General features: G+C 31.5%; 2 protein-coding genes across 8 annotated transcripts; both read left to right on the top strand.

Moving 5' to 3' along the window:
* The first annotated feature begins 8,705 nt into the window (after positions 1 to 8,705).
* LOC107953673 (uncharacterized) lies at positions 8,706 to 12,501 on the top strand. 7 transcript variants are annotated; one of them, XR_005915938.1, is made up of 6 exons: positions 8,706 to 8,827; positions 8,969 to 9,080; positions 9,167 to 10,465; positions 10,600 to 10,644; positions 11,530 to 11,657; positions 12,237 to 12,501. XR_005915938.1 is itself a non-coding variant. In XM_016889053.2 (5 exons), exons 2-5 carry the CDS (start codon positions 9,029 to 9,031, stop codon positions 12,240 to 12,242), a joined length of 267 nt encoding a protein of 88 aa, XP_016744542.2. In that variant the 5' UTR covers positions 8,706 to 8,827; positions 8,969 to 9,028; the 3' UTR covers positions 12,243 to 12,501. The 7 variants fall into 7 exon arrangements, 4 of the variants coding, with proteins under 4 accessions (XP_016744542.2, XP_040953085.1, XP_040953084.1 ...); XR_005915939.1 differs by having other exon boundaries at positions 9,203 to 10,644; XR_005915937.1 differs by having other exon boundaries at positions 9,167 to 10,644.
* Positions 12,502 to 14,968: 2,467 nt separating this feature from the next.
* On the top strand, positions 14,969 to 18,609 carry LOC107956573 (gibberellin 3-beta-dioxygenase 1). Its single transcript, XM_016892185.2, has 2 exons — positions 14,969 to 15,461; positions 18,044 to 18,609. Exons 1-2 carry the CDS (start codon positions 14,986 to 14,988, stop codon positions 18,567 to 18,569), a joined length of 1,002 nt encoding a protein of 333 aa, XP_016747674.1. The 5' UTR covers positions 14,969 to 14,985; the 3' UTR covers positions 18,570 to 18,609.
* Positions 18,610 to 20,255: the final 1,646 nt, after the last annotated feature.

The following is a 20,255-nucleotide window of genomic DNA, read 5'->3' as shown; positions in this document are numbered from 1 at the left end:
TTTAAACACTCACATTGTATAAAATAACTAAATTAGTTATTTAGATATTTGTGCACAGTTAGTTAGAGTAGTGAGCTGTATAGTATAATTAGCAATGTAATTAGTTACACCTTAGCTGTATATATTCTATAGCTCTATTCAATTGTAAATATGATTTTATTGAATAAAGAAAATATTCTTTACATTTCTTTTTCATCATCTTAACATGGTATCAGAGCCCACCATCACCATTGATTTCAGTAATCCTCTCTATCTTCGTCCTTCTGGTACTCCCTGGATCGTTCTCGTATCCCATCAACTCATCGGCACAGATAACTATTGTGTTTAGAGCCGTTCTATGAGTATTGCTCTTCTTGCGAAGAACAAACTCGGATTTATCGATGGATCTTGCAAACGCGATTCTCTTTCTCCAGATCTGAAATCGCAATGGGATCGTTGCAACGCTCTTGTTCTCTCCTGGATCATCAATACTGTTTCCAATGAACTCTCTGCTGGAATCGTTTTTGCCTCTAGTGCAGCTTTGGTTTGGAAGGACTTACAAGAAAGGTATGATAAGGTTGATGGCTCTCGTGTTTATTATCTTCATCGATCTATTTCCACTCACACACAAGGTACTTCATCTGTTGCTACTTATTTCACAAAGCTCCGCCTTCTCTGGGATGAGTATGATATTCTTATGACTTCATCTACTTGTGATTGTGACCTTGCAAAAAAGACTGCTCAACATTCTCAGCAGCATCTTTTTCAATTTCTTATGGGTTTGAATGAAACTTATGCAAATGTTCGAAGCCAGATCTTATTGATACAACCACTTCCCTCTGTCAACAATGCTTATTCTATGGTGATTCGTGATGAAGATCAACGCGAGCTAGCCTCTCCTACCTTTTCTGATTCCACTACTCTACTTTCCTTCAAACCTATTTCTTCCTCCTCCAATAAGCGTTATAATGGCACCTGTGAGCATTGCAAACTTTCGGGTCACAGGATTGAGAATTGTTATAGGCTTACTGGTTTTCCCCCTGATTTCAAATTCACTAAAAAGAAATCACCAGCGGCCAATCATGTTGTTACTGCCACTGGCAGTTATGATACTGATGATATAGCTACTCATTCAGCTCCTCTGGCTCCTACTTTTACTCCTGAGCAATATCAACAGATTCTTTCTCTTCTCAGCAAGGATTCTGCGTCATCCTCTCAACCTGTGGCTCATATGGCAGGTACCTCCCCTGTTAGTGATCCAGTTTCCTGGATTCTTGACACTGGGGCTTCAAATCATATGACATTTGTTTTCAATTCTTTGAATTCACCTATTGCTTGTTCCTCTAATACTTATGTTAAATTGCCTACTGGAAAATCTGCCACTATCACTCATATTGGTACTCATTCCCTCACCCCAACCCATCATTTGACTGGTGTACTATATATTCCCTCTTTTAACTTCAACCTCATCTCTATCTCAAAGCTCACTAAGGATCTCAATTGTTTTGTTTCCTTTTATCCCTCCTTCTGTGTTTTGTAAGGCCTTTACAGTGGAAGGATGATGGGGATTGGTAAAGAGAATGATGGCCTTTACATACTTTTACCTCACACAATTTCAAACCCAGTCAATACCAATGTAACCACTTCTTTGTTTTCAGAATCTAGTGTTACTTCTTTGTCATCGTCTAAGCATGTTGATTCCTCTTTGTGGCATGCTAGACTTGGTCATACATCTTTATCCAAGTTGAATAAAATTCCTTCTCTACATTCTGTTTTTCATTCTCAACATGATATTACTTATTGTACTGTTTGTCCTTTAGCTAAGCAATCTCGCTTACCTTTTCCACTAAGTGAATCAAGATCAAAAATTGTATTCTCCCTTATTCACATTGATCTTTGGGGAGCATATCGTTTTTCTACTCATTTTGGGCATAGATATTTTTTGACTATTGTTGATGATAAGACTAGGATGACTTGGATATTTCTACTAAAACTTAAGAGTGATGCTTTTATTGTCTTAAAGGATTTCATTAGTCTTGTTAAAACTCAATTTTCTGGGGTAGTCAAGATCATTAGGAGTGATAATGGGAGTGAATTCTTTACCAATGAGGGTACACCTTTTTTTCATTCTCTTGGCATCATTCATCAATTATCTTGTGTTCACACACCACAACAGAATGGTGTGGCAGAACGTAAACATAGATATCTTTTAGATGTAGCAAGGGTACTCAAATTTCATTCAAATATTCCTGTCAAATTTTAGGGTGAATGTGTGTTAACTGCTTGTTATCTAATCAATAGATTACCCTCATCTGTTCTTCATTGGAAGTCACCATATGAAATGTTATATGATAAACCACCTTCCTTGTCACATTTAAAAGTTTTTGGTTGCATTTGTTTTGCTACTATCACCCATTTTCATGATAAATTCTCTCCAAAGGTAATACCATTATTTTCATGGGGTATTCTTTAGTACAAAAGGGTTATCTTTTGTTTAATCCTATTTCTCAGAATTTTTTTGTCAGTCGAGATGTTGTTTTCCATGAACATGTTTTTCCCTTCAAAACTCCTCCAAAGGATCAACCAATGTTTCCTCTGGATGTAAATATTTTTGGACCACTTGATGATTCCAATTTTCTTTCTTTTACTATTACATCTTCACCTACACCTTCAACATCTCATCTCACTCCTATACAACCACCATCCTCACTATCCCCACAACCATCACCACTCATATCCTACACTTCTCCTACCATACAATCAACACCACCACCGCAACCTCCCCAACCCTTACGCCAAAGCACCCGAACTCACAAATAACCTACTTGGATGGAAGACTACATTTGTTCCACAAAATCCTCATCATCAACTTCCTCCACTGCAGCATAAGGTCAGTATGTCATCTCTAATTTTATCTCCTATTCTCATTTACCTTCACATACTCAATATTTTTCCTCATCCATCACTCATACACCTGAACCTCAAACCTATTTCGAGGCAATTAAACATAATTGTCGGCAAGTAGCAATGCAATAGGAAATTGAGGCGTTGGAAGCAAATGGCACATGGGTTGTTGTCCCTTTGCCACCTGGAAAGATCCCCATTGGCTGCAAATGGGTGTATAAAGTTAAGTATCATTCTGATGGCTCAATCGAGCGTTACAAGGCCAGATTACTTGCCAAAGGGTACAATCAAAGGGCTGGGATTGATTTCCAAGATACTTTCTCTCCAGTTGTAAAGCAAGTAATGGTCCGCGTTGTTATTGCACTAGCTGCATTATATAATTGGCCTATTGTACAATTAGATGTCTACAATGCTTTCCTCTAGGATGACCTTCATGAAGAAGTCTACATGGCTTTACCACAGGGATTTACTAATCCAGGGGGCAATCAAGTATGTAGATTACTCAAATCCCTTTATGGCTTGAAACAGGCGTCGAGACAATAGAACCTAAAACTTAGTGAGGCTCTCATCAACACTGGATACAATCAAAGTAAGCATGACTACTCATTGTTTACCAAAACATTGGGTAACAAAATTGTGATCATGCTCATATATGTTGATGATCTCTTGATCACTGGGAATGATAGGGAACTAATTGAAGAACTTCAAGCCATTCTACATTAGAATTTCAAAATGAAGGATCTGGGAACACTCAAATATTTCCTTGGGATAGAGATAGCAAGATCGACAGAAGGAATCATAATGAATTAGAGGAAATATGCCTTATAACTCATAGAAGACATTGGTTTGAATAATGCAAAGCCAACAAACACTCCTCTTAAGCAGAATCTAAAGTTAACCAGTGCTGAATATGATGAAGTACTTCAATTGTAGCAAGATGATATTGAACTGGAAGATGCAAGTATATATCAAAGGCTTATAGGTAGACTCTTGTACTTGACAAATACTAGGCCAGACATTGCCTTTGCCGTTCAACATCTCAGTCAATTTATGCACAAGCCAAAAAAATCTCATTATGAAGTAGCTATACGAATTGTGAGATACATTAAGAAGAATCTTTGACAAGGAATCTTACTTTCAGCAGCAGGAAGACCAGAGATAAATGCCTATTGTGACTCAGATTGGGCATCATGCAGCATGACAAGGAAATCTGTCACAGGTTTTTGTATCAAGCTTGGTGATTCATTAATCTCGTAGAAATCTAAGAAGCAAAACACGATATTAATATCTTCTGCAGAAGCAGAATATAGGAGCATGGCAGTTACAGTTGCTGAGCTTATGTGGATTAAAGGCTTACTGTCAGAACTGGGTGTTGAAGTAACCAAACCAATGATGTTGCATTGTGATAGTCAAGTAGCAATACAAATTGCTAGTAATCCAGTATATCATGAGAGGACGAAGCATATAGAGATAGATTGTCATTTTATCAAAGAAAAAATACAGAGGGGGCACATTTAAACCAGGCACATTTCAACAAGAGAGCAAATGGCAGATTTATTGACAAAGGGTTTGAGTATTCCACAACACAAATATCTAGTTAACAAGTTGGGAGTGAAATACATTTTTTTCACCTATCAACTTGAGGGGGCATGTAGAAAATAACTAAATTAGTTATTTAGATATTTGTGTACAGTTAGTTAGAGTAGTGAGCTGTATAGTGTAATTAGCAATTGTAATTAGTTACACCTTAGCTGTATATATTCTATAGCTCTATTCATCATCTTAACACACATTATATAGTTTGAACATTTTAATTACTCTTGTTAAAATAGTAAACAAAAATATGACATGAAATATTCTTCTAAAACTGTGGTTTTCCTCATAATTTATGTAAAATCCGACTCATTGTTATACATTTAAATAAAAAATTATCATTTAGTCACCCTAATCTTTTAATATAAATGAGGTTTAACCCTTAAAAATGAGGACATATGCATTGCTGAGGGCCATTTTCTCTAGAGTAAGATTAACGCAGCAGTAAGGAAAAGAAATTGGGAAGGGAAAATGAAGGAACACAGGAAGGAAATGGAAGATCAGTGTTCTCTAATACCAAGAAATGAAGAACCTAAAGTTATTTCGATTTGTTATTGCATATTATTACAAGCCTTATTGAGAACTTTATGGTCAAATGATAGTCCATGAAGAAGGTTTTTTAGGTGCCAAATTTACAGGTCTGGGTTTCGTTGTTCTTGCCACTTCTTTAAGTGGTTTGATCCACCGATGAGTTATCAGGCAAGAAATGTTATTGTTGGTATTTTACAAAAAAATCAAAGAAATTGAGAGGAGGAGGATGCAACGAATTTGCTAGTTTTTTGTTTTGTTGACCTGTGTTGTATTACTTTTGCTAATGAAGTGAAGATTTACAGCATGTTTGATGAATCTTTATGTAGTTGTTGTGATTAGATTTTTTATTGTTGTAAAGCTTAGCTATGTATGTTGGATTTGAACGAAGGCTAAATTTTAACGAACGTTGGAAGTTTGTTGGATTTAAAGCTTAGTTCATGTTTGTTGGATTTGAATGAAGCTTAATTTATGTATGTTTAATGAACCTTTGGTGAAATCGATTTAGTTATAAAAAAGATAAATATAAATTTAATTTGATTAAGCAATTGGAAACGAAACTTATAGATTGTAATATGAAGTTAATACATGCACGGATGGAGTGAAAATTATTAAATTTTATTTTTTGAAACTGTCAATTTTCAAGTTTGAAAAATCAGTCAACTTGCTATGACTTTTTGAATGGGATCTAAGAATTTCTGTGATGAGATGTCTTCATAGTGTTCAAAGATCTATCTCTTAGCTTCGAAATACAGTTTAAATCACTCAGTTTTGAGTTTGGAAGCTCAAGTTATAATCGTTTTAGTGAAGATTGCGCGAGCAAAATTTTTGGACGGGATTGTTACAGAAATTACGAGCTTAAATCATATTGTATTCGATTTTTAAACTTAATTTTTATTATATATGAGCACCAATATTGTGTTTATTAGGTTTTATTATTTAATTAGTTATTTATTTCAAATTTTGGGTTTTTTGAAATATTTTCAATATACTTGAGAGTCTTATTTGGTGTACTTAGCTAATCTATATGAAAACATCTTCATTGTTCATTAAATACAAAATTGTTTTTGTTTATTAATAAAATTTTCAACTCTGGAAGTTAGTTTCTTTGTGTAATATTACTTTCATGTGATTTTTTAGAAGCAATTTCTTATTGATTTTCTTTATTTATTGGAGGGCTGGTTAGAATCATTAATTGAGTTTCTCAAAGGGTTTAACTGGACAATTATCCATCTTCTACTCTTCATTTTATTGCTTATTTAATATTTTGAATATTTATTCTTTATTCTTAAATTTATTTTTGTTTTTATTATTTTCCTAAATCTATTTGCTTTCTTCTTTTCAGGTAAGATCTGAATATTTCTTTCTCGAGTTGAACAACTAGAATAAGACCTTCTTTCACCATCCCTTATCATTCCTTATCAAAAGTTGTATACAGTAGTAAATCAATTTGATTTCAAAAGTAAAATAGAAACAAACAATACATGTACAACTCCTTACCCGAGCAAAGGATCCCACATTACTAAGTTCACTAACTTCACATAACTTTATCAAAGCCTAAAAACTTTATTTGAATTTTATTAAAATTTTTTGAAAAAATTTGAACCATTTATAAGCTTCTTTTAAAATTTGATTGCAATCGGGAGTCATTCAAGCTAAAATAAACCAAAAAAAAAAAGAAAGAGAAAACATGACACTTGTACCATACATCTTCCCAAATATCAATACATGAATGCAGAGAACTTAAAATTAAGCTTGAAATACCTCAAAAATATATCTAACCATCTTTACATATTTCCCGATCAATCTAAATCATATTTAAATCTTAAGATATCTCATAAATCAACATATATTCAAAGCATGACTCAATCTTATTTCACTACACCATCAAATTCTTTCAACTTCTTTAAGCATTTTTCTTTTCATTAAAGTTCTTATACATTGCAACTCAAAATACTAATATATATATATCATAATCTATACCAAATATTTTATTTCAAACAAGATAGGAAAGTTAACTACCACAGTAAACATTAACTCCCCATCAGCATAACCTCACTCTAATCAGCTTGACTTAGTACATAATATATTAATTCTAATTATTAATGATATGTCTAGAATTCGCATCAATAATAAAAAATATATGCTAAATATAATATATTTTAGAACAAAAATGGTGGCCGAATTGATTAGGCTACTGGTTTGCTGGCTCAATTAATTCGATCGATTCGATTGGTCCATTCAGTTATGTTAAATAAATCATTAAAAATTCATAAAAAATATTTTTTAAAAAATTATTCAACCAGTTCAACCACTTAACACTACACCAAAACAGGCTTTTAGCGGCGTTTTTAGCGGCGTTTGGACAAAAAACGCCGCTAAAAATGGAGCATTAGCGGCGCTTTACGTAAAACGCCGCTAAAGATCAAGCATTAGTGGCGCTTTTATTAAAGTGCCGCTAAAAATGAGCATTAGCGGCGTTTTTTGGAAAAACGCCGTTAAAAACCTAAGCACAACGGCATCGTTTTATACCTTTCGGGGCTTTAGCGGCGTTTTTTAATGCTCAGATCTTTAGCGGCGTTTTTGGGAAAGCGCCGCTAAAGCCCTGAAAGGTATAAAACATTTTATCTGTCTATTTACTATTTAATTTGTTTATTTATATTAATTAAAATTTAATTTATTTTTAATTGAATGTTTGTTAAAAATGTATAAATTTGAAATAATGACACGTAGAAGTAATTTGAAATAAAAAAACATAGAAAAATATTTGTTAAAAATGGAGAAATTATAATACTATTATGTAAAATAATTTTAAATTTTTTGGGTACATGATTGATTAATTTTTAATTTATATATTAAATAATTTCAAATATAATTGTAGAAGATACGATAATATTAATTTTAAAATATTTAATTTAATTATCATTATAGTTTAAGGTTTAATATATATGGTTTAGGGTATATATATGGTTAATTTAGGATTTAGGGCCGGTTTAAGAGTTGCAATTTTAAGGTTTATAGATTATGGAATTAGAGATTATGGATTAGAGATTCTGATTTAAGGGTTGTGATTTATGGTTTATGGGTTAGGGGTTAGAGGTTAAGAGTTAGGGATTTAGGGTTTATGGATTCAGTGTTATGTTAGGGGTTAGGGTTTAGTTTAATTAGTGTGTTTTAATTTATATATTAAATAATATTTAGGGGTTAGAGGTTAGGGATTCGGGGTCGGGTTAGGGTTTATGATTTAGATTAATTAGTGGTTTTTAATTTATATATTAAATAAGGTTTGGGGTTTGGGGTTTGGGGTTAAAAGTTAGTGATTCAGGGTTTAGAGATTCAGAGTCGGGTTAAGGTTTAAGGTTTAGATTAATTAGTAATTTTTAATTTATATATTAAATAAGTTCTCATATAATTGTAAAAGTGATAATAATAAATTGTAAAGATTACTAATTTAAAATTGATCATGCAATATACAATAATTGAAAATAAAAAATTGTAAAATATGCGAGGTTTGGCGGCGTTTATAGCCAAAACGTTGTTAATATGATTTAGGATTTTTCAAAATGGTGTCGTTTTATTACAAGAATGTAATTTATTAGTGGCGTTTCTTCTGTAAACGCCGAAAAAGGTAACATTAGCTGTGTTTATGACTAAAAAATATTTAAAATCCAACATTGTTTTGTCTGTTTGTCTTAACCTTTCTCTCTCTCTATATATATTTTTTAATTGTTTAGAGTCCTCCGCCTGAGAATTCTGTATTTATTGAAGGATCCCTTCTAGGTTTCTCAGCTGGTGATTCTTCAATCTTCTATTTTGTTTTCAGGTACCCTCTCTTTATGTTCCATTTCTTTTCTTTATTGGATCTTTTTAAAAAATTTAAAGAAGATATTTTGGGCTTTAGGGTTACTTTTGAATAATTATGGGTTGTTTTTAAGTTTATAACTTGTTGTTTGATTGAAAGCAGAAATATGTGCAGTATGGAAGTTCATGAAGATATGTATACGGCAGTTGAATCAGTGGAGATATGTCTAGTGAGCCCTCCAATGGACGGGACAGGGAAGAGATTGTGGGAAAAGGTGAAGTATCAGCTGGTAGAGTACCACTCATTGCCTAATCTTATTTGCAATCTATTCATTTACATTTGTGACTTTGGTACTTTTAGGTGCTATCTAAAAAAGCGTGTTCTTAATGTTTCAAGAGGTCCTGCTGTCCGGGCATTGCGTGCACAAACTGACAAACGGGAATATTCATTTACATTTGAGAGGCAAGTTTCTTTCTTTCCATTCCAATTTACATATCCGTTTGTAGCAATTAGCATCTATTGCCATTTCTTTATTAGAAGAATTAATTAATATGTTTTAGTAGAATCTTGATTTTGTAACAGCATTAACACTATCTGGCTAACTGATTAATTTTCCTATTCATGATATTTCTAGCTTATAGTTAGGTGCCTATATTATGTAGCATTTGAGATTGAATTGTGATATTCAAAGGCAAATAGATAGACTTTGTAATTCTGATATAATAAAATCGATAAAGAAACATAAGGTCGCATGGAAAAGATAGAAAATCTGTAACTATTTTATTTTCTTTTGCAACATCACAAAAGAATGTTTCCTCAGAAGTTAAATAATAGTTATAGACAAACATCCATCTAAACCCTTTAAGAGCAACTAGTTATAGGGCTGATGATAACAAAAGGTCTCAGATAAAAATGATACTACACTTGAGATGGCATATAGATTGAATGTTGATGGCCAACAACTTTCGCAAAAGGATGATGGTGGCTTGTCCAAAAATGTTCAGAATTTGGTCTGATGACTTTGATTACATGACAAGTAATAGCTATTTCACTCTCAACACCTCTATATCAATAAACTATATAGTAAGTCCGAGATACACTGCACCGACAATGGTTTACAACTCTTTTCGGTCAATGGGGCCTAATCGTAGTTACAACTTACAACGAGCATTATAACTTAACATGGAAATTGCCTATGGAATTAGGATTCAAGTACATAGAAGGCTTCATTTTTTGTGAACCACAGGATCCCGTTACTTGCCAGGCGGCAGGCAGTTTGAGGTATTTATAAATAGTCTGACGGCTGAACCACATGCTGACGCGATATTTTGGACTAAGCATGGAAGAGTTTCGATTTATAAGGATTATGTTGTGATCGTATCAAAGAAGGGAAAAGAGAATAAGCAGAACATCACCATACATCTGCACCCTTTACTTGCAGTTTATTATGATGCAGTAAATGGCATTGAAGTGTTCAAAAATGCAGTAAATGGCATTGAAGTGTTCAAAATGAACATTCTGATGGCAATTTGGGTGGAACCAACCATGAATTACTAGTGGCTCCACCTTCACCACTGCCCAATAACACCAGTTTACGATGGGAGTAAAGGCTCAAGATATGTATTGGTGTTGCACTTGGACTACATTATTTGCATAGAGGTCCCAATCACACCATCATTTTTTTTCTTTTTCTTTTTTACAATATGTTAGAATCTCTTCTCTTCCTTTTTTTCTTTAAAAAAATCAATATATTTTCATGTTTCAAAAGAAATGTGATAGCTTCCCTTCTCCAGGAAAATGGAAACCTTCTAGTCAAAAAGAAATGTGATAGTTCTCAGGTCAGCCTTATATCCTGGATTCCAAAAGTGTTAACGTGGATTTTCTTTCTTGATGTTATAAATATATATGTTATTCAATAATTTTTTAAAGGACCTGGATTTATGGTATATCTTTCCCTTTCCACTAATTTCTTCTACTTTAATTGTTACTACGAGTGTTGTATGCATATGCTGTTCTTTTTCGTCTTTCTTTAATAGTTAGACTGATAATTGTTACTATGAGTGTTATATCACTTTTGATACCCTTCTGTATCATGAAGTTTGTTATCTGACAAAAGAGATGAGAATTTGGGAGTCGAGTTATAATTTAATTTATTAATGAAATCTTCAGTGCTCAATTTAGGGATTTATTGATGTTTTGCTTGTATGATTTTATGAATCTTGTGCACACAAGTTTCTTATCTGAACATAAGAGATGAGGATTTGGGAGTCGAGTAATAATTTTATTTATCAAAGAAATATCAATTGAGCATGTGACAGTTTATAATTGTTGTAATATTTATCATTCAGCAGATATTACTCTTATTTTGTTTGATTTTTTTTATACTTTCCTATTATTTTCCCTTGGTTTAAGACTTTAATTGGCGCATGAATCTGTTGGCATTATACTTAAGCTTAAGTTAATAATGGAATTTATCAAAGAAATGATTCTTGGGATATAAAGCTGGAATGACCCATATAGTGAGGGAGGTTGAAAAGCCTGGTTCAAGTAATTTTTTCTCTTCTGACCCATCATCTGTAAATTTTGGAACACTAGATGGTCTGTTGCTTATCTGCTGTTATATGAAATAAAACCATGTGCCTTTTATGTGCTTTCTTGCATTGTTTACTTTCCTCCATGGTTAGGTGGATAGCATAATGTATTTATATGTTCTTTTCTTCCAGAACTTCACAATAAGGAGACATGTGAAGCAGTTACTATCATTGAGACACCACCGATGTATTTTGGCTTCTTTTCGTCTTTCAATGGCTGGAATTGCTACTTGTTATTATTTGACCCTCTCTTCTACAAGGTAAACTTCTTTTCTTCTCAAATTTTCTTAATTTCGAAACCTGATATTTGGGTCTACTGTTTGGTTTCTGAGAAAATTAGAATGCTCCAATATTGAGCTTTATTTTGAGTTTGGATATGCTTTATTTTGGGTCCGAATCTAAATTGTTACTCGTATGTCAAGAGGGACTGAGGTTAGTTCTTACCATGCTCTGGATATGCTTGATTTGCAATCTGATTTATTAGTATACATCTGAATTCGATTCATTCTAGATCCGATTAAAGGCTATTCTTCGTTGAATATACTCAACTGATGAATGGTGTGAATTTATTTCGATGCCCTTATCTTCATTTTAGCCTCAATGTGAGTAATCATTGATGGAACTGAACTTCTTTTTAAAATGTGAAGGTCTACTGCTGCTGCCAATAAATTGGAGCAAGCTGGTTTCCAGAATATAGCTGGTGAACTAGCTTCTTCCAAGTCTTTATTAATTCTTGGTTTTGTTGATTTCATTTTTAAATTAGTGGTGTTTTTCGAGATCTGGGTTAAATTATTAAGTTCTAAATTGTTTAACAATAGGTTCTTTGTTTTCTTAAGCAGGGATGATGAAGATGATTCTGTTGCCAAGATGAAGGCAGCTGAGGAAGCCTTGGAAGCAAAACAAAAAGTAACAAATAGCTTGTCTGCTACCTGTTCTTTTTTTTTTATATAATGTTTTATAATTTTGTGACAAATTATTCTTGGTACTCTAAAGATATTTATGCAAAATTACCCTATGATTCTATTGTATTTATACTGCATGGCTGCTCCATGTATTTCTTAACTAGTTTGATAAATTTTATGTGTGGTGTTTAATTTTTCGCTATTGTCTGTGTAACTTGCAGCAAAAACCTACATTTGAGCTATCTTTCCATTATTTTAGTTTTGATTCTAAATTTTTATTTTTACTTTAATATTACAACAACTTGAGTTCTAACTTTTGGATTTTAATTGTGTTATTAATTTATTATTTTAAATTCTAAAACTAAATTCATTAATTTTTATATTTAGTTTTAAAGTTAAAATTTTCATAGAAAATTTAATTTAAATAATATTTTTTATTTATCTTTAAAAAGTATATTTAAAGTTCAAATTTAAAAAATAAAACATAATATAATATTTATCATAAAAATAAATATTATTTGATTAAAATAATTTTTTTTAAAGATTATGTTTTTAGCGGCGTTTTGCTAGTAGCGCCGCTAAAGGTTTGTTCTTTAGCGGCGTTTGTGATAAAAGCGCCGCTAAAGGTCATGGTCTACAGTGGCATTTGTGGGAAAAGCTCCGTTAAAGGTCTTGGTATTTAGTGGCGTTTGTGGGGAAAGCATCGCTAAAGATCTTGGTCTTAGTGGTGTTTGTGGGAAAGCGCCGCTAAAGGTCATAGTCTTTAGCGGCGTTTTTTCCGGCGCTTCTCAAACCACCGCTAAAGGCCTAAAAAAGCGCCGCTAAAGTTAGCGACGCGTTCTTTAGCGACGTTTTTTTTTGCGCTTCTCAAGGCGCCGCTAAAAGCCTATTTTGGTGTAGTGTAATCGATTGATTTGTACTGATTTCTGAGTCAACCGATCTAATACATTTCTCTAGACCAATACCTTGATCAAGTAACAATGTTCAAAATCCTCCTAAATAATTAATATTTTTGGAAAAAATGTTTTTAAAATTTAAAATTAGTTAATTAAAATCTAAATTTAAATTTAAATTTAGATTTAATACTATCCAAATAATAAATTTAGATTAATTCAAAATTGTAAATTTCAAATATTTTAATTACCAAATAAAAAATATAAATAACAAATAAATCTAAAATTTTAAAATCCAAATGATTGCATCATGTGTTTGCTAGTAATGATTTGATTTGATAAAGAATTCAGATGTAACACGCATACCACATCATTAGAACTTTGATTTGTTCGTTTCATTGGTTTCATATATGCACGCAGATAAATTCAAAAGTTGGATTACTCAGCTAACCTCGCAAATAACTCGAATTAGATTAATGTGAAAATAAAATATTTATAACTCTGATTTAATTAATAAGTTACTTAAATTTCATAGTAAAACATATAATTTTTAATATAAAATTTCATATTAAATAACGACACGTGGTTTTTTTTAATCTAATGAGCCGACCTGACTTTAAAAAAAAAAGGGGGAGTGGCTTGATCCCCTTGATTAAGAGACAAAAGGAAATACAAATAACTCTGGCTATTTGAATTATTATTTTCTTACGCAGTTGTTGTTATTTGACTTGGCTTTTAAGTATGACACTTGTGCACAAAGCACGCAAGTCCCCTCTTATCATGGAACATTAAATTTGTTGTCAGTCATTGCGATGCATGAATTATCTGTTCCTTCTTTTGTCTGATTCAACCAATCACCCAAAATCCTTCTAAATTTCACACCCAGACAACATTCTGTACAAACAGCCACCCTTAACCACTTCTATATCTTATTTATCTTTTAATTTAAATATGATAATATATATAGAGTTGATATCACAAGTCAATCAGATATTAATTTAATTAAAAAATTTAATTACGAAAGTATTCTTATGTAATTAATATGATGGGATTTGAACCCCCGGCTAATTAAATTAATAAAACCTTAATTTTATCATTTACCCAAAACATCATTTCAATGTATTTTGTACTTTTTTTTTAATGTGTACAATTTGCTACCTCCAGTAGTTGTGTATATTAATAATATTGTTAATTGAGTTGGAGTCAAAAGTCAAATCGACAATAACTCACAATTAATAACAAAATTATGACAAATAATTGTAGTGTATTTAGTATTGTTTATGATGTATTAATGTGTTTAAATTTTATTTTACTCATAATTTAACCTAATTTTTTATTTTAATATCGTACATATATTATGTGTTATTATAATTAATTAATATCAAATCATACATTTTATTATTTTATTGTATGTTATTTTTATACATACATTTGTGTTCTAAATCATGATTTCTACATGCATACGCATGTGATAAGGTTTCTAGTTATATATAATTCATATGAAATTTGATACATTAAAAAAATTATATTACATATTTTGATAGGTTCTTATATTTATATTGTGTTTATATTAATTTTTTTATCATATCATATTTTAATTATTTTTCAAATATTACATTTGTTGATGTTGATAACATGTTAAAATTTGTCGGAGGCAATTTAATCTAAATTTAATTCCAATTATATTATATTAATACATGACAACCTTATATGTGTATATATAATTGCATATGCTTTTTTAATTAACCCTAAGCATACTTTATTTGTTTAGTTTTTCTCTCTTTGAACTTATCATGACCACCACTACTACTCTCGCCCAAGTCTACAGAGAACATCCTATCCACCTCCGCGACATCATTCCTTTGGATTTCAACTCCATCCGCTCAGTGCCCGACTCACATGTGTGGCCAATATCAGATGACTTCTCATCCGATCACCAGTTAATGGTCCCGATCATAGATCTTAAAGATCCCAATGCTGTAAAACTTGCAGGACATGCTTGTAAGACACGGGGTGCGTTCCAAGTTATTAACCATGGAATTCGTTTGAATCTTCTTGAAGAAGTGGAGTCGGAGGCTCGACGGCTGTTCTCTCTCCCTACTCAGACGAAGATGAAGGCGTTACGCGAACCGGCAGGTGCCACTGGGTATGGTCTAGCTCGGATATCCCCTTTTTTCCCAAAGTATATGTGGCATGAAGGGTTCACCATCATGGATTCACCGACTGAACATGCTAGGGCACTTTGGCCGACTGACAATGCACGTTTTTGGTAAGTCCTTGCACTTTTCTATCATTTCATGCATGCACGTAGACAACCTTCGATGAAAATAATGATAAAAAAAAAGTACGAATATAGCTTATTCCTGGATGGATGCATTGAAGCGCCTTAATTTGTTCGTTTCACTAGTAAAAGTCTCACGTTTTGTGTTGGAGTGATTATTTATTTGTTTAAAATTATAAAATATAAATTTGAAGGCTAAAATATACTCTAATTCTATATTCTCTATTTTTCGGGTTTAAAAATTTAGGCCTAATTGTTATCACTATTAAAATTATTCTATTAAATTCACTGGTGTGGTGTTTTGCAATAATAAAAATAACATTAAAAATAATGTTTATGGAGTTTTTTTTCTCAAAAATATTAATTTAAACTTGTCATGATGAAATAATATTTTTGTTGGAATAGTGTTTCTAAAAAAAATTAACGTCGGCATTTTGTTTGAAATGGTTAATAATATAAATATTAGACTAACTAATGACATTATAAAAGTAGAATGATCAAATTATATAAAAAAATAAAGTGTATAGATTAAATACAAGTTTCAGTATAATATAAGGGGTAAAATTGATCTTATGATAAGAAGAAGAAGAAGAAGAAAGGAAAACCTAAAAGAAATATAAATGCCATGTATTCATCTCTAAGACCTTCAGGGCATTGAAATTCTATATAACCATGTAATGTTTTAATTGAAAAATTAATGATATTAACTTTTTGGACTAATTAATAGCATTATAAAATTATAGGCACCAAATTACTTTAGAAATTAAAGTGTATGCTGTAGCAATTAAATCTCAAATTTAGGCCTAATACAAATATCAAAATTGAAATTTAACCATTTTTCTAAAACTACAAAAAAAAAAAGAAGAAGAAAGAAGGTAAGCGTTGACTTAAACCCTAAAAGAAATAAAAAGTCACGTATTAGTCTCAAGCTTTTAAGATATTCAAATTATATATAACCATATGTAATCTTTTAACCGAAAAGTTGATGATCTTAACTATTTGGATTAATTAATAATATTATAAAAATATATAGATCAAATTATATTAAAATTTAAAGTAGAAATTTAAACATATTAAAAGAATCAAAGATGAAATTTAATGTTTTTATAAAAAAAAGCAAATTATTATTAATAAAAAACCACCTATTAAGAAAAAGATGGTCGACCTTCCTTTTATAAATCGAAATATAGATTTGAAACTTTCCCTTTTATCAACAAGAATATTTATTTATATGAAAGTGGATTTTATCTTTACCCAAGAAAAATCTGTCAATTAGTGGGATTAAGGACCTTTTAATCATTAGATCCTTGATTGGCAATTCGATGGAGCTTTGAATAATGTTAGCTAGAAACTACTTATTTTTGGAGATTATTAACATAAGATTAAATTTTATGAATGTACTCAAATAAAAGATTTTTTGAATATCATATATTAAGTTTAAAAATATGTTTTTTTTTCTTTTTTCTTTTTCAAGTTAAATTTGATTAAGTTGTCATATATTTTATTTTAAACTCGTTGGTATTCATTTAATTTTTACTATAAATTTATTTATAGTGTAAAAAAATCTTTATTTGAACATATTCGTAAAGATTTTTGTAAAATTTTAACTTTTATGTGATTATTTTAAAAGATTTAAACTCTTATGTGAACTACTAATTAAAAAATACACCTATTTTGAGTATTTAACCTAATTATAATAATTGGCCACATTTGATATAATATAAGCTTATTAATGTAATTAATTCTCCTTTATTTTTGTCTTTTATTCATGTTTAACTTATCGTTAATATTCGATAATTTGAGAACCAGGAAGAGAAAAAGACAAGATTTAAGCACGACACATGACAGAAACAATTTAATACAAACTTTTATATATGCTTTGCTTTAGAGTGCGTCTAATTTTTTATATCTAATCGAATAGGCTTTCATAGGCAGGTTGGAGTAAGCTATATAACTAAAAAATTGCCTCTTCAAACTTGAGTGTGAGTTTGGATGGACGATTAGGTACGATGCAATATGTTTAATTTATTTTTTGTTTCATATTAATATTTAATCTTATCGTCATTGTTGTTTTTATACTAACCGCAAGTAAATGCACCGTTAATCCAAACCCACCCTAACTTCCTATATTAATCTCATCAAATAAAACCAAATTCAAAATTTAAAAACCTATAAACTATTTCTCTCCAATTCTACAAAAAATTCATTTTAGTTTTTCATTTAGTTGTTTGTTTCTTTTAATTTTTGAACGTTGTTAAATCATACAAAAATAGATGAAAAGAGTAACGTCTGTTGACTTTACTAACGTGACATTCATGTGTCAACAATTAATTAAAATATTAAAAATTTAAATATATATTTATAATTTTTATTTTTAAATATTTAAAAAATAATAAGTAATTATGTGGCAATCTACAAAGTTAATAGACGAGTCTTTTAAAAGAAAGTTGAAGATTGAAGTTGGAATATTTTCTTACTTACATGCATTAAGGGGAAAAAAATCATCTTATTTAAGCTCACATTTGACACCATTTTGTCCATGCGTTTTTGCCTTTGTTACATACAAACAGCGATGTAATTGAGAGATATCAGAAGCAAATGAAAGTTCTGGCAGAGAAACTCACAGATCTCATCCTCGAGTCATTGGCAATCTTCCGAGAAGACCTAAACTGGGACGTAGGATCACCTTCCACCGCCCTTCAGCTCAACTCCTACCCTCCATGTCCGAACCCGAATCGAGCCATGGGTCTAGCCCCACACACCGACACATCCTTCTTGACCATTCTATACCAAGGCTCCATAAGTGGCCTCCAAATCTTCAAACAAGGAGCTGGTTGTATTTCGATGCTACCCGTTACCGGTGCCCTGGTAGTGAACGTCGGCGACCTTTTGCATATTTTAACCAATGCTCGGTTCCCTAGCGTGCTTCATCGAGCTGTTTTGAACCAAGAGGGGTCTCACAGGGTATCAGTGGCTTACTTCTACGGGTTACCCATTGAATGTAGTGTATCGCCATTGTTAAAGCTCTTAGATTCAGGCGAAAATCCTAGATACCGACCTGTGACAGTGAAAGAATATGTGGACATTAAGTCTTAAGTATTTCGAGGAACCACTTACTTCGATTAGAATTTAATATTAAAGTGACATTTTCTTTAACATTAACTCGTTTTAAACTGGCGCGGCCCATCAATATTTAATTATTATAATAATATATTTTAAAATGTATTATTCAATCAAATACTAAAAACAATATTTTCTACTTAAATCAAATATAAATAATTAATCTTAAATAGTATAAAAATAATTAACTAGAATAAAATGAATTAAAAATAAATAGACACATTTACTATCAAAATATCAAATGCAATAATAAAAATATGGTTCCTAATACTCATTTACTACTAATATTGTATATCTATGTCCTAATAAATATGATTAGTTTTGTTAGAATTAGTTTTATCTACCAGCTGCAATGTCAATTGTGACTTGAGAAATAGTTGACAGTAGGATAAAATTTTGACTTATATAAACCGACATATTTTTGACACAATCTATTTGGACCTTTGTTTGATGGATCTTAAAGTTTGTAAGTAGCCTATTAATGAAGCGTAAACATGTAGAAAACAAGAAAAGTAAGGATTTGATTAAGCCTTTCAATCTTACAGAGGGCAGTGTCCACAAAGCCCAAGCAAAATCCGAAGTTGCTTTCAATTCAAGAAACAAACCGAAACTTGTGGGAACCTCTAGGCCGAGCTCAAGGTGACTTGGCCAGCAAGCTTTCTAGTTAGGACTTGAAATGAACAACAAAGAAAATTAGAAATCTAACACAAAGAAATCGAATATGAAAACAAAGGAAATTAAATAGTGAAAAGATAAAAGAATTGTCTAGAAGGATGAATCCTAGTTCGATTAGGATTCGAAGAACAAGCTGCCGATTATGTGAATTCAATTTGTAAGAGGTTTTCCATTGTGTTCTTCTATGGAATGGATGTTAAAAGGGTGTTTGGAAACACAAGAATCAAAGGGAGGTATGATGATTGAATGCTTTAGGAGTCTCCCAAGGTGTTTTTGAATTTGAATGGGAGTTTCTTGCAACCAAAGAAAAACAATTAAATAGGAGGGAAGTTAGATGTGTGACGACCCATTTTTGTCGGTGTCATAGAATACGGTTTTGGGCCGGGTTTCTTAAACCGAGCTACCCTGAGAAGTTAAAACGAAAGGTGTAACAGCTCGATTTTTAGTGGTGCTAGAAAAGGCAGTTTTGGATCCCCATTTCCGTAAATCGAGTCCGTAAATATTAAATATAAATATTTTCGGAGTTAGTATAAATGAACATTAAAGTTTGGTCCTTCAATTTTGTCTATTAATTGCTTAATTTAGGTCTAGGGACTAAATTATAAAAGTTTTATTGCTATAAGTTTTTAAATTGGCTAAAGACTAAGGGGCTTAAATAGAAATTAATCCAAAGCCTAAAATGGAAATAAACCATCTTGAAGAGGTTATAGTGGACGATAAGTTAAAATTTATTAAATATGATTATTGTTAAAATTATAATTAAATTAACTAAGAATAAAACATGTATAAAAACATGAATTAAGTGGAAAGAAAGAGAAGGTCCATCTTCTCCATCTTTCCATACCGAAAATTCAAGAAAACAAACAAAGAAAACTGTCCTTAAGGGTTTCAAGCTTTCGACAATGATTTGGTTAGTGCAATTAAGTCATTTTCTTGTAATTTTTATGTTTTTGAAGTCATGAGAGCTTGATTTAGCTCGCCCATGTA

Source organism: Gossypium hirsutum, chromosome D07 (assembly GCF_007990345.1).
Source record: "Gossypium hirsutum isolate 1008001.06 chromosome D07, Gossypium_hirsutum_v2.1, whole genome shotgun sequence".
NCBI lineage: Eukaryota > Viridiplantae > Streptophyta > Magnoliopsida > Malvales > Malvaceae > Gossypium > Gossypium hirsutum.
The sequence above is the reverse complement of the archived record's forward strand: the minus strand, read 5'-3'. Positions and strand labels throughout refer to the sequence as shown.